Genomic DNA, 15,329 nt, shown 5'->3' with positions numbered 1-15,329 from the left:
CTGGGAGCAGCTCAGAAGAAAGGGACCTTGGGGCACCAGGGACAGCAGCTCAGCATGAGCCAGCACTGTACCCTGGCAGCCAAGAGGGCAAGCCATATTTTGGGCTGCATCACAGCCAGCTAAGCTAGCTGGTAAAAAGAGGTGACTCTCCTGCTACATACAGCATTGGTACATCCTCACCTCAAATACTGTGTGAAGTTCTGGCCTCCACAATAAATGTGCCTAGAGGGAGGCAACAAAGGTTGTAAGACATGCCCTGTAAAGAGAGGTTGAGGACACTTGGGTTGTGTGTTCTGGACAAAAAGAGGCTGCCTGAGAGATGACCTTATTGCTTCCTGCAGCTCCCTGAAGAGAGGAAGCAGAGGGAGGTGCTGAGCTCCACTCCTGGGAACCAATGATAGAAAATGAAAGAGTGGTACAAATCTGTTCCAAGAGAAATTCAAACTGGGCACTGGGAAACATTCCTTTATTGTAAAGACGATTGAACACTGGAACAGGCTTCCTAGAATGGTGGCTGACGTACCAAGCCTCTTGAATACTGACAAACATTTCAATCTCCTTAATGTCCCTTCCAACAAAAGCCATGCTGTGATTCTATAAGAACTTGAAAAGTGGGTCCACAAGAATGTAATGAGATTCAACAACACCCAAAGTAAAATGCTGCAGTTGGGTCAGGGCAATTCCCAGATGTGTGTGCAGAAATGAGAAGAGCTCACTGACAGCAGCACTGTGAAGAAGGCATTATGGATTCTGGAGGAGAACTCACAAAAAAACCCCCCAAAAATTACATAGAAAGCTGGACTTAAGTCAGCAGTGCGCACTTGCAGCCCAGATGTCAACCATAGCCTGAAATGCATCAAAAGGAGAGGTGGCCAGTAGAAAGTAGGTGACTGTTTGACTGTTCCCCTCTAACCCACTCTCATAAGGCCCAACTCGGAGCACTGCACCCAGGCCATGGGCCCCTGGCACTAGAAAGAGAAGATGATCAGAGGGCTGGAGTACCTCTCCTACGAAGAAAGGCTGAGGGAAGGGTTGGGCTTGTTCTTGGAGAACTTGTACTTGGAGAAGTATCTGGGGAGATCTCACTGCAGCTTTCCACTGCTTGAAGGGAGCTTACAAACAGGAAAGGATCAACTTATTCATGGGCAGATAGTGACAGGACAAGAGGGAATGGTTTATAACTGAAAGAGGGGAAATTTAGATTAGGTGCTAAGGGAAATTCTTTACTCAAGAGGGTGGCATGGTACTGGAACAGACTGCTCAGAAAAGCTGTGGATACTCCATCCTTGGAGGCATTCAAGGTCAGGTTGGATGGGGGCCTGGGCAGTCTGATCTGATAAGTGGCAGCCCTGCCCATGGAAGGGGGTTGGAACTCAGTGGTCTATAAAGTCCCTTCCAGCCTAAGCCATTCTATGATTCTACACAATAATGCCCTCATTAATATGGTTTAACTTTTGGTTAGCCCTGAAATGGTCAGACAGTTGGAAGAGATTACCATTGTAGGTCTCCTCCAGGTGGACTATTTTACTCCATTTTGATTCTAAAGTTTAATTCTGAATTTTAAACTAGGAAGAGATGGAACTTGAAACAGACAGCCAGTAGTTTTCCAGATGTGTAGTGTCACAATATAAGGCAAAGCATTAATACATTTTCTCTGTGTCTCAAAAAATACTGTCTCTGGAACTGTTTCTGTAGTGCTAAATTCATTGCATGTACACATTTTGTAAAGAAAAATTCAGAGCACTGAATAAAAAAATGCTTCAGGAAACAGCAACAATCAAGTTGCTTTACCAGCAAGCCAAATGCATTGTATATACTGAGAGATGACAAAGGTAGCACTGACTCATGAAAGGAATTGAATTGGAATTGAAAGGTATGAAATTGAAGAAACTGCATTTGATGCAGCAGAAGAGCACAAAGGTAAGATATTCTTGCAGCTATAGCACGGCTACTATGCCACATTCCTATTGAGATTGCAGTGAGAAAAATGGCCAAGTCTAGGATAAAGACACCAAGGCATAAGATGAGTAATTTTAATAAGCAGAAGAAAGGATAGTGCCTTAATCAGGGCCTGTGTTTTTGCTATGTGTTTCATACACCCACCTTTCCCTGCCATCAAACATGCTGACTGCTAAAGAAGGTAACAGGTTGAGATTCAGTGGAATCAACTAGTAAATAAATATCCGCACTAATTCTCTGTAAAACAATCATCTGTACTATACTGCACCAGTAAGTTCTCAATTTACCTAATTTACACTGAGAACACTGGTAAAATATAAGGCAAAATTCAAACAGGGTATGGATCATGTTGTGAGATGAGAATGGTGAAGATAAGACCTTTATCTTTCACTGGAAGGATACCCGCAACAGCAACCACCTGCCACTGAGCCTCTACAGATCCCAAAACCCACATGAAGTCCACGTTTAGAGACAGACAATTGCTTTGTTCACACATGAAAGTTTTTGCTACAATAGAGATGCCAGATACACTGGGAAAGAGGAGGTGCTCATTTTCTCCCCATTTGGGAAAAATTATCAGCTGAAAAGAAGGATTAAAGCTGGTCTAAATACAGTACTATACCAGAACAAGTGCTCCATGCTCACAGCCAGAACAGGCGATTTTTTCTGCCTAGAATTAGCTTAACCTACTATTGTTACGATACTGCTATTTTACTAACATAAGAACTAAAATGCACAATTTTCTGCAAGAGCCTCTGCTGTATAAATGTATTACAGATATGAGGTGGTATCACCTGTATGGTTCCACAGAGGCACTTATCCACTCATCTCCACCAGAAAATATTTTGAGGTTTTTTTGAGGAATGGTCCTAACAAAAACTGAGGATTATTTTCACAAAGATGAATTCCAGACTAAGATGTGGCAAAGAAAGCAATTAGGCTCAATCATGAATTAAGTGCTGACTTAATTAAGCTATTTTTTTTCTTCTCTCATGTCAAAGGCACAAAATGATGGCAGAAATATTTTTTTAATTTGAACTCATAACTGGACAGAACATATTGCTTGTTGTGGTAAGGATCTTCCTGTGAGAAAGATGCAACAAAATTCTTTAAGACTTTACTCTCTTCTCAGCAATATAACTCCTCTTCTCATTTAAACTAACTCATTTAAGTTCTACGAAACCCATTACTCCAGAAAACAAGGGGCACTGTAAAGTCACTTTTCACTTTGATTAACCTATCACACATTATGACTTACATCTGCATGGGGAATTTCAGGTTGGAGATGTTACTTAACACATTAGAAGACTCAACTTTTAAAAGCTTCTGCTGCTTCTGTCAATTTTCATGACTTTACGAGGAGAGAGATGAAGAGAGAAGAGATGTGAGAAGGAATGAAACTCATCTGCTAAGGAAAGTAGGTAAAAGCCTAAGACAAAACATCCACACGTTTCAGCAAATCTAAAGAATACTAGACAGTAGTTTGTGGCTGGAAATTAATTCAAGTAAACCAGGATCCCCTGTTTGCTCAGACATGCTCCAGAAGCTCAGAACACTGTAAGAGCTGAGTAGATAGAAATTTTAAGACCAAATGACTGTAGTATATCAGGAAACATACATGAAAATAAATTCAGATGAGATGCACAACTATCCTGTGGGAAACTTTAAAGCACACTCAAGAAAAACAGAATTGGTAGCAGCAGGAGCATTCACATCTTTATCTACTAGAATGCATGAATTAAAACATGCTCCATCTACTTATCTTTTTCTCAAAACTAAGACCAGCTCAGACATTCATTAACAGTCACTATATGAACATCAGGAAACTAAGGATGTCATGCTTCTATAACCAACCAAGGGGGAAAAAAATAATAATCATGTGGCAGAGTGATAAGGATTATGAATCTTCAAAACTGTAAATCAAACTCAGGTGTTAAGAACTGTCCACAAAACTGTAAATCAAACTCAGGTGTTAAGAACTGTCCACAGTTATAAATGAACAAAAATTTAAAAAAACAGCAAGTCCATCCTTTTTTTTTTTTTTTCTTCTCAAAATGGGTAAAGAAATCAAATACCTTCCTTGTCATTGAGCTTTTTCTTCTCCTTTAGAAAATACTTCAATGCTACTGGCTGGAGGCTAAGGGAGGAAGAGGAACTGACAAAAACCTCGACTTAAAGTTTTTTACTAACAGATCTAATTTCCAGTGAAAAAAAAACCTTCAGAAAACTGCAATAACTTGAGAAAGAATCTGAACAAGACAGACCACAACAGACCACATTACAAACTACTCTTTAATTACCTTTTCTACATAACACTAAGTATTCACATCCCTCAACCAGGAAACGTGCCTAACTTGTCTCGTTGGACAAGCTGTAAATACATCATTTCCTCCTTCAGAAGAAAGAGGAGGAAGAAATACCCCAAATTTTTCTTAGCACAGAAGAGAAGTTTAAGGCATGTATGCCAATATTTTGTTTGCTGGCACGACCACAATGACAGTCATCTTTAGTATATCAATACTGCAGTAACAGTAACATGCCACCCCTCCCCCACGAAGGCCAACATAAAAAGACACATTTTCATGTTTCTGTAAGTATTTGACAGAATAGGAAATTCTATCAAAAGACATTCCAAAGTGAAAACCGGAGGCTGCCTATCAGATGCAACATACATACTTTCGACTATAAGACTGCTCTCCTTGTGATACTCTGCATGGCTTTACCTGTTAAAACTTTGGGAAAACTTGGGTCAACAAGACCATGTTAGTTGTCTCACTCAGCTCTACTTTTTCCCAACTTCAGCAAACACCGTTGTTTTTGCTAAAAAAGCAGTTAGCATAAAGCAGCTGTTCATTTACTTCAAGAGTTCTTTAATACATAACAAGCTTCCACGCATGAATGCAAACACTTAGAAATTGATCAGGATCCCTGCAATGCTAACAAAGTATCATTCGTTACTCACTAAACTTATCTAGCTTCAAGAAATTACCATTAACAAATGTTATATTTAATACCTTCTAAAGGCTTGTAAATATTTGGGAGGTACACTATAGGAATGTTTGATCTGTGCTGAACGTTTCTGTATCCCTCCCTGAACAGGACAAAACTTTCCCTACCATTTTGCCTTCCAGAAGCCAAGATCTAAGGAACAAATAGCAAGGAGACAGAAAAATCAGCAGGAGAAAAAGACCAGGCAGATGCACTGAAGGCAGCATTAGTGACTGGCTACATGTTCACCTTACATTCTCCCGTGTGGGCCAAATCAGGAAGATAACAACATTTCAGTATTTCAATTACTTTCTTTTACTGAAGAAGCAGAGCTGTATGCTAGATAACAGTTCTCAACTCACTGCTAAGCTCAGTGAACTTCCATTTGATTCCACATAATGGAACTTCTATTCCAGTTCATCTTCATTATAAAACCAGAAGATTATGTTTTTCAGCATCAGATTTTTTTCCATCACATTCACCAAAACAGAAAGAAAATCAACTTCTGCAACAGGCTACAAAAAGATCACAATATCTCAGACAAACAATTTTTTTAAAGAATATCTGCATCACTTAGGATTTCTCAATTATTGATCTTCCTGGTTAAAATTCTGACATGCTTTTCAAGACACATATCAGCATACAAATTAAGTAAGCAAAAGAACAGAGCTTAAGAACAGCTGATACATCTGCAACAGTATCTACTGGTCACAATGGCAGGCAATGAAATTTCATAATGAATTTCTGAAAGGACTTGTTTAGACCCACAGCTAAAATCCTGGTAAGCATTTAAAACAATTTGACAGCACACTAATAAAAGTTTTTCAAAGCCAGCAAACTTACTCACCACCACCATATGAAAATGCACGAACAGAACGACTGTCATAGCCAGAGGAATGTCCACTGTTGAGAAGAAAATACATGTAAAACTCAGTATTACCATTAAAGCTAATTCCACCAAAAGACACACTCTTAGTACTATTTCACAGAATTGTTACCATCTTACAGACTAAAAGAAGATATCTGTTGTAAGTTAAGTATTCCATTCTGAGCATTACTAATTAAGAAAGTAATCAAGCATTACTTCACAGTTTAATAAAGATGATGACAACAGCATTCTCTAACCTCTTCTTAAAATTAAAAAAAAATAAATAAATCCCCATATATTCAAAACAAATATTACACTGGAACTGTTCTTTTCTATGTTCTAGGAATTTTGTATTTCAAATATTGATTATATCACATTACTGCAAAGATACTGAACTTAATGTACATTTGCTTGGAAGTGCTTCTTCTGTGAATGAAACCATTCCCATTCTTTCTGTTAACAAGTAGGTATGTGAGCATATCTAAGAACAGGTGGACTTCAAATGTGTAGTTCTATAAATATAGTATTAAATGAACTACATATTTTCTATTGTGACTCCTTTCAGAGACAGCCAACTCAAGTAGGTGAAACTAGGAAGGTTAAGATGGATGATATGTGCATAAGACATAATTCAAACACAAAATTCTTTCTTGATTTTTTACCACTTCCTACATAGCTTGAATAAATTACCTATGCCATATTTAAATTGAATGCTATTTCTGTTCCTGAAGGCAGTGTAGTATTAAAACAAAGAAAACCAAGTTTGGGGTTAGTTTAGTTTAAAACAAACAAACAAACAAACAAAAAAACAAAGGTAGAGAAAGGCCAATGCAACGTTGCAACATCTAACAGTATATGATGTAGCTCCCAAGCACTACGAGAAACTAGATTTTCTCACACTGTATTTCAGAACCAACGTAAATATTTACTCAAATTAAGTGACTACTGCTTAACAGGAGACACAGTCACAGTAACAGTCAGTATGAAAAACAAATTTACTTTCATGCACAGTGAATGTATACAGTTTGGTTTTTTTTCTGAATTAAATCAGAAGTGGATTTTCTCTGATATCTGCCCTCATCATCCTGCAGCAAAGACATTAACAGAATTTTCAATTTCAAAGGAACAGACACATGCACCTTCTTCCAGTGAAATCCAATAGACTGAAAAGAGGCTTGCACCATATTAAGTGAACTTTGTGTATAACCTGGCTTGGGCCCTACAGCATAATATAAATACTTTTCAAGAGCTGAGCTGACCACTTTTTTCCCCCCCTTTTAAATTTTTTATTTTACTATATATACATACATATACATTTTTTTCCAACACCTTTTAAATGTGTGTGTGTGTGTATATATATATATATATATATATATATATATATATATATAGTTTCACCTACTTGAGTTGGCTATATATATATGTATATATAAAAATACCACTAAGCCTATCAAATCTGTGCATTTACAAACAGTATAAATACAAATTTGGATTCTGACAAACTCCTGTATTTCCTGTAGCTTACAAGGGCCGAATTGTTTAACTGTGTTTAGGGGATACAGTGCATATGAGGTGAACTACGAGGTTAACCCAACTCAGCCTACAGATTGCCAAAGAATACTCTAACAACTGTTGCCTTAACTTTCGTCTTAAGTCTTGACATTGATACAGTATCATAACAAAACTAGCTAAGTGGTCATGTAACCTTCTCAAAAGAATATTAAGTGTGAAAGACGTGAGACTAGTAACATTTCTGGAAAAATACTGTAAAAATTGGAAACTGTCTCTTCACTGTTAGATAAAACTCACTGAGTAGTCTAAGAGTCATCACTAACATCTGATTTAATAGTTACAAAACACTGATACATCACTTTATAGGATTTCCAACAGATAATCACCTTTCTATAGTGGGTATGAGGGAAGGTGGAGGACCGCCAGGAGGTGGTGGAAAGCCTGTAATAATTTATTGGGGGAGGGGCAGGGGGAGATGGAAAGGAGAAGAACACAAGAGAACTGAGTTAGGCATTTCAGAGAGCACAGTGCAACAAACTGTTTTTCAGTAACTGTAAACAAGCTTATCTGGTAAAATTGAGAACTGCTTTCCAGATTAACAAAGGTAAGGTGCTAAATATCAGCACTTTAAATCAAACAGTGTATTAAGCTTAAAAAACACAGAATTTAGAAGCATAGGAAAATTCTTGAGTAACAACCAATGCTTTATAAACAACAATCACACTTGTTTTCTGTGTAATAGAAAAACAGAATGGAAAGTGAAGGAGGAAGTACACAACTTCTAAGAAATGAGGTAGGCAAGAGCTTTTTCATAGTTCTCTGCCTTTGTGGACTAAGTCTACATCTATGCACATAGCTTAGTATTTCTAAACTTTTCCTCTGTATTTAACTAAAAAGAACTCAATAAACTGTACATCATTAAGTGTTTACTTCTTAATCAAACGCGGAAAAAAAATAAATGTAAGCAACTTTACCTGGTGGTGGTACTGTTATTGGTATACCTAAAATGATAACAAATAAAGTATCAGTCACAGTAACAGTGCTTATCACTTGCAGACCTAAAATCAGACTGAATGGGTGGTTATCTAAACATCTAAGATCAGACTGAATTATCACAACACGCATTATCAAGAGGAATAATTTATTTTCTATGTTTTCAGATTAAGATCTGATATTAACACCTACCGTTACACATACCATGGCATGCAAGCCATGCACAATTCAATCTGGCTTCTTACTTAAATTCCTACTCTTCAGAATCTTATTTAATTAAAAGCAAAAATAGCGTAGAATGAATCTGTCTCAAGATTAGAAGTCAATTCATAACCCTAAAATGTTAAGTATCCAGAAGGAAAGTAACATCCTACAGAACTTATTTGCTTTGATTTATATTCCATAACTAGATGAAAGGAAATGCAATTGGCCCCTGACCCTTAAAGGCTTAGCATGGGAAATACTATGTCAACATGGACAAAATATTCTGGTAACAAGAAGAATTACCGACTTTTCAGTCAATGCTATGCCACTCTGCAATTAATCATTCAGATGCTACTTGAAGGGGAAAAAAATGCTTAGTAATCTATTTTCTTAAAAACATCTGGGAAGTGACAATCCTTTGATGCAAACACATCCAAGAAGTGTTGCAACTCTGCTGCTTTTCTTGCTTGCTTGTTTTGTAGGCAGATGCCAAAAAGAAACTTCACTCTAAAGGCAGCAGTAGTTTAACTAGGGCAGTGCCAGTTTTAGTTCACTATGGCAACACTCCTCAAACTCCATAAAACATCCCAGAGATAAAATTACTGTATCAGACTTCTGTGTAAGTGGGTTCTGAACTGAAATGTACAGGAACCAATCAGAACACTTCCACGGGGCGCTGGACCACATTTGTGATCACAACACACAAAGCTACCTCATTTGCTTAACTTCTAATACATTTTACACCTTTGACCACTGTGCTTATTAACCTTGCAATTTATTTTCCCTCAAAAACTGAAGTTATGAAGGCCTTGCCACTCCTGAACAACAAAAAACATTTAGCAGGTTATAAAATCAATTAGTATTAAAACCAAGGTGTTCGTGCTCAGATGCCCAAAAATCAGCCTTTCAATGAGAGCACAATTCCAACTTCTCTGAGGAAACTAAGATGACTTAAAGAAAACAACCATATCTTAAAGCCAAGATACTTTTTCCTGGCATAAATATGCAGATATAAGTGTTTAACTATTAGGTAGTCAGCTTAAATACAATCATTAGAGAATCCACGAAAAATGTATCCGCTACCATGCACAGTAATGTGGAAGATTTTGTTTAACTAAACTTCTGTTTTGTCTTAAGACAACATCAGCAACAACCTTAACAAGAGGTACAGCCTTTTGCTGATGAGATCATTGATACAGGAGGGAATATTATGGAAAATCCTCTGTAAGTTTTAAAATCAGCCATGAAAATCTTTACAATTTTTGTCCAAACATTAAAATAATAACTTCAATTTAGGCATATGAATTTTTTCACAGCACCCCAGACCATCTTCCAGAACTGCTTTTTAAATGTGAATTTAGAAGATATTTGAATATGTTACTGGCAGTTTGAAGTATGTTCCATTTACATGCATTTCAACAAATGAAACAGGCAATTACAGAAACAAAACAAAACAAAAAATTCATGAACTTCAAGTAAGGGAAAATTAGCAATCTCTAACACTTCACTCCTTCTATTAAAGCAGTGAAAACATGCTTGAGGTATGAAAACTTACCTGAAGCATCAGACAACTATTTATTTTGAGAAATGAGGAGAAAAAAGACTGCAATACTGAGCCAGCACAGGGACTAAATCAGCCCAAGAAGCAGATTCAGCACGGATCACGTCCCTAAGATAAACTGCACAGCAGCATCACAAAGATACACCTGGCTGAAACCTACATATTCCTGTTTGTGTCAAAAGCAATCCAAGTAGCATCAATACAGAATTTTACTTAATGTACTCAGAATTGCTTTCAGGACACTTTACACCAATCTACTAACTCAAGGCTAGTAAATGGTTGCAGAACACCAAGTAGGTTTTGCTGAAGGAAAGCAATGCCACACGCTCTATGATGTAGAGCAAGGTATCAAGTTTGGCAATGCTTGACACCATATTCCAAGTTAGCTAACCTATGTAGTAGCCCAGAACGCTGCAATACAGCCTGACCTGGAATAAAAACTTCTTTCACCACACTAAACTAAGACAGATTTTCTTATTCAAATGAAAAAAACATACAGTTACTAGGTAAGCCCTGGTATAAATCTAAGTAGTCAAACTTCCCAAAATTATGCAGCATAATTTTCATACCTGAGTAGCTTCCTTCTAATCCCACAAATACAGACTGTACTTTAATTACATTCTTTAAACTACAGCACATAAAACAACATTTTGACCCATTAAATTCCGTTCAACAGAAGCATCCACTTTCTTCTTCAGATTTAAATTAATCCAACACAGCAGTAAACCAAGAAAACAACAAAAAAACCCCATCTTTTTGCTACAGACAGTGGTCTCTTAAGAGAATTTGAGAATCTTCTGTGTTTGGCAATTAGAATTCCAGAACTCCTTTCTCAAAAAAGATGTGAATCGCAACAGTGAATGAATTCAGAACAAGAGACCAAACTTCAAAGCAGGATCCTTTTTCAAAGGAGCTTTTAGAGGATGTTTTATATTTGGAATACTTAAATTTCTGGCAAGTAGTCTCAGTTTAATATTGGGTAAGAGTGCGTTTTTTTTCCCTCTCCCTTCACTGAACCTAGGAGGGATGGCAGATTCTATTTTAGGAATAACTTTGAAGATAAAGAGCTGGCAACAGCACAATTAAAATAAAGGCCTGAAGAAACCAAACCCACAGATCTTAATTGTTATTTTCGAATCCACTTGAAGCATGGAAGGCTGTTGAAAGAGACTTTCTGAACAAGTGTTTGTCATAAACCTGTCCTTAAACCAGAAGACAAAAGCCAAACCTGGTTGCTAGATTTGTAGCATGCATGCATTTCTTTCACCTTTAAAAAGCTGGACAGGTGAGGAGTTTCATAAGAATAGCACAGCACACCTATGCAAAAAGTTGGATAAAGATATCAAGTACTAAACTAGGACTCTAACCAAAAGAATAAACCACCTTACATCTTGCAGACATATCTAAGGAAATAGTAGAACACAAAATTCTGAAATTCTGCATGTACATTTAAATCAGCATGGAATGTGCTGTCTTTAATTCATTATCACCAGCCTCTTATTTTCCAAAGTCTGTGTGGGACTGAATATTTACCTGGAGGAGGAATCAGAGGCGGAGCAGTACTAACAGTTGGAGGGGGTGGGAGGAAAGGAGGTGGTGGAAGGTGAGTAGGTGGAGCTCCTGGAGGGAAAAATGGAGGTGGCTTGGTAAAATTGTCTACTTCAGGATTAGATCGTTCTGAAAGAACCTGTAAAATATCAAACTGCAGTTACAATTGCTACGTAAAAAGCGTAGAAGATAGTTTTCTTTTTTTCCAGTTACTCTATCAGGGAAGTATTATGCACCTAAAAAGCCATATTCAGATAGTTTACGTTCTACTCCAATCCCTATGTTCAGTGTCCCATACTTGCCGAGTACCTCTGAGAAGAAAGGCCAACAGGGAACAATAAACATTGGATTTTAGAGAGAATATGGGCCATCTGAATATGGCCCTAACATCATCCTTCTTTTATATTTAAAGGGAAATACTTCTTTAAAAAAAACTATCAACATTTAAAGAATGAAAAAAAAAAAAACAAAAACAAACCCAAGATTTTAAATTACTTAAACACTGTGAGAAGTTCAGTTGAAAAACACAATGCAGTGTTTTTAACATAAGTACCACAATCCATTTTCATTATTCAAAATCAAACAAGCTGGGATGGAATGCAGCTAGCAAAACAAACTTGATTCTTCTACACAGTTCAGTCAGGAGAGCATATTGAGGGTTCAACCTTAATGCATTCAGTCATTGCCTCAAGATAACCCAAGCCCATAAAGCCTAAAATCATAAAGACAACTAATATAACTTATGGTAAAATAGTACTGCCTTTTTATTTATTTATTTATTTGTTTGTTTTTTAAGTACAATCAACTAATTTCTCCTTAACAACATGTTTTAGAACACTATGTCTTAAATTATGTGTGAAGAAGATTTCACTTGCAGCATAAGTCTGGCCAGAATAGGAAAGGAATACATAGTTGAAGTATTTGTCCTTGTCACATAGTAAAAAGACCTACTATAGACTATCTAGTCTTTTGAACTGTAGGTCTACAATATTCTCATATCCTGTTAGGAAGCAGAACTTCCAAAACACTAAACATTTTATCTTTTTATATGTATCAAATAATCCATATCAGTATATTTCAATTGTCACAACTTTCTTCCTGAAAATAAAAGTACTCTTCTGTTTCTCATTCATACAAATTGGAGTATTTTAATCAGAAGCCAAGGAGAAAGCAAAAACGTTTTTTAGTTGAAGATAGTATAAATCTGCAGTATGAAACCTGTATGTTGCTGTTTTCATTAGCACGTCGTCGTCCTTCTACCCTGCTGATAGTGATGGTCTGTCCAATCACATCGATTGCGCCAGACAATCGCCTGCAACACAGGACAAATCAGAATACTGAACAAAATCGCTCGTCATCCCTCTCATCTCAGAACATACAGTGTCTATACCAAAAACGAAGTATTTTGAAATTTATTCTTAAAATAAATCTTGCTTCACACTCAAAGGAACGTTAGACCAGTCATTGATACTTTTCAGTTTTCCAAATGCAAAATGTCTCTCCCAAGCAGTCCAAAAACAGCTGCATAGCTAAACACTGTGTTCACCTTAAAGAAGCAGGCAGCAGAAGACTTACCTTAATGTCTCCCTTACTCAGATGGGAAGCAGACTAAGAACATCTACTTTAGAAGTGGTTAGCAATGGATTTTTGGAGAAACAAAAGGAGAAGTGGCATCAACATACATTCTTTCCTTCCTGGTTTTCTGCCAGTCAAAAATCCAGACTATCCATATAATTTGACCACTCTGTTTCATATCCCCTGATAAACATGCATTTGCACAATCTCTTCCGAACCCCCTTGTAATTTTAACCTTGGGATCATACCTTTTTCAGCCTGACAATTGTATTTAATGCCCTACAGACCTTGTGTCAAAAAAATTAAATAACGAAAAAAAATTCTGTTGCCTGGCATCATAGTATTCCTGGTACTTCTGTTACATCTCTTCCCCAGGCTGAACTAATCCTCCCTCTCCTCATCCAAAAGTGAGGAACTTCCATTACTTGGTTCGCCTTTTTGCACTTTTCTACTGTAACCCTTCTGACATGACCAACAGAATCACTGATAGTATACAGAACCCAGAGCACCATGGCTTTATGAAACGTTAGCATTACTCTTCTCATTTTGACACCTACTGATGAAGATAACTACTATTGTATTTGCTTATTTCGGCTGACACTGGAAGTTCAACTGACATTTTGTGAAGTAGCAACAATTAATTCCATGAACTCTTTCCCAACTGTTAACAGGTAATTAGAGTCCATTAATATCTGCACAGATTAGTAGGGTTGATTTTTCCAACCCTTTTCCCCCTTCTACTCTTTTTCCTCATATGATTCCTTACAGATTAACAATTTTCCCTAATAGAAACTAAACTGACTTGGAACCACTCATATTGATGAAAAAGACACAGCCCCTCAAAGGACAACATAAATGAGAAGTTTTCCAATTATAACATCTCACTCCAAAAAAAAAAAATTTTTTTTTTTCCCAGCCTAAATTTTGAAATAATCAACACCTGCTTTCCCAATCCGCCTCATCAGTCTTGCATAGCATTCCAGCAAAGCTGTACTACATTTGGTTTATATTTTGCTATTAATAACTAAATTGCAAACATGGATGCTATAAAACAATTGCTAAACCAATCAGGTTTTATTACAAGACAAAAGAACTGTAATTTCATTTACAAGTGAAATTTTGTAGAACAAGATGACTTGGTTTCAGTCTTCACAATAGCAGCCCATTTGCTCTCAGAGTTCTGACTTCTCCATGACTGATACCTTCTTGAATTACCTAAAATCTTACCCATGAAAACTTCAATTTTCTGTAGTTTTAGGCCCTTTTGTATACTAGATGACTCTCTTCTAAAGCAAGAAGTCTCCTCTCAGGGGACCCACTGCTTGGCCCACTGTATTCTACAAGCTTCCATTTGGAAGCAATATACTCAAAATCAAGGCTGTTCCTGTCTTGCATTATTTGCACATGGTCAGCAACCCTTGGAATCAAGGCTGAAAACACACACATAGGACACTCACTCAAGAGTATTGGGCATTATGTACTATGTGCATCAACACCAATACTACAGTATTAATTTTTGCTTGAGAAGTAGTCCAAGTACAACACCACAATATCAAAGGAAACAAATCTAGACTATCGTCAGTTGGTTGCTGGACATTAGTTTAATGAAATGAGCAAGGCTTTTGATTAATTTTTTTTAGAGTCTGATGTGTATGCCTACACTCTACTTGATCTCATTGGTGTTTAACAATTTTTATTATATGTATATGTATTATGATACCAATGGTTCTTTACAACAGCCAAAAGATATTACTTCTTTAATGAGGGATAAGTTGTACTCTTAATTTGAAGTTGACAAATTATCTATTTCCAATACTGCAATACTATTTCGATAGTAAAGCTCGAGATCCTTTGGAAGAAGGTATGTATTCATTTACAAATGGAGCAGCAGATGACACCTATATCAAAAACAACTTCTTCGCTGAAGTAAGAGAACCATCTGACATGTCCAGCATGTAAATGTTGAGGGGCTTTTTAAGAGGAGCAAATTTGAAGCTGGTACATGCAGAAAATTTCAAACCAATCATTATCTGGCTTAATGATAAGAAGTTAAGCAGTTTCTTGCTCAGTGTTGCATGCAAACAAAGAATGGACTTGGTTCTCCCTTTTTCCCTCTTATAC

At 36.9% G+C, this 15,329-nt stretch overlaps 1 protein-coding gene across 6 annotated transcripts in view; it reads right to left on the bottom strand.

Moving 5' to 3' along the window:
* The window catches only part of FIP1L1 (factor interacting with PAPOLA and CPSF1), a 37,459-nt gene that overhangs the window by 6,483 nt on the left and 15,647 nt on the right, over nucleotides 1–15,329 (bottom strand). For all 6 annotated transcript variants that reach the window (XM_052682915.1, XM_052682916.1, XM_052682917.1 and 3 more), the window contains 5 exons: nucleotides 12,852–12,945; nucleotides 11,619–11,772; nucleotides 8,302–8,328; nucleotides 7,714–7,768; nucleotides 5,795–5,850 (listed from right to left, as the gene is read on the bottom strand). In XM_052682915.1, coding sequence (XP_052538875.1) covers nucleotides 5,795–5,850; nucleotides 7,714–7,768; nucleotides 8,302–8,328; nucleotides 11,619–11,772; nucleotides 12,852–12,945 — 386 coding nt within the window. The remainder of the gene's footprint in view (nucleotides 1–5,794; nucleotides 5,851–7,713; nucleotides 7,769–8,301; nucleotides 8,329–11,618; nucleotides 11,773–12,851; nucleotides 12,946–15,329) is intronic.

Source organism: Tympanuchus pallidicinctus, unplaced genomic scaffold (assembly GCF_026119805.1).
Source record: "Tympanuchus pallidicinctus isolate F22 unplaced genomic scaffold, pur_lepc_1.0 scaffold2, whole genome shotgun sequence".
NCBI lineage: Eukaryota > Metazoa > Chordata > Aves > Galliformes > Phasianidae > Tympanuchus > Tympanuchus pallidicinctus.
The sequence above is the reverse complement of the archived record's forward strand: the minus strand, read 5'-3'. Positions and strand labels throughout refer to the sequence as shown.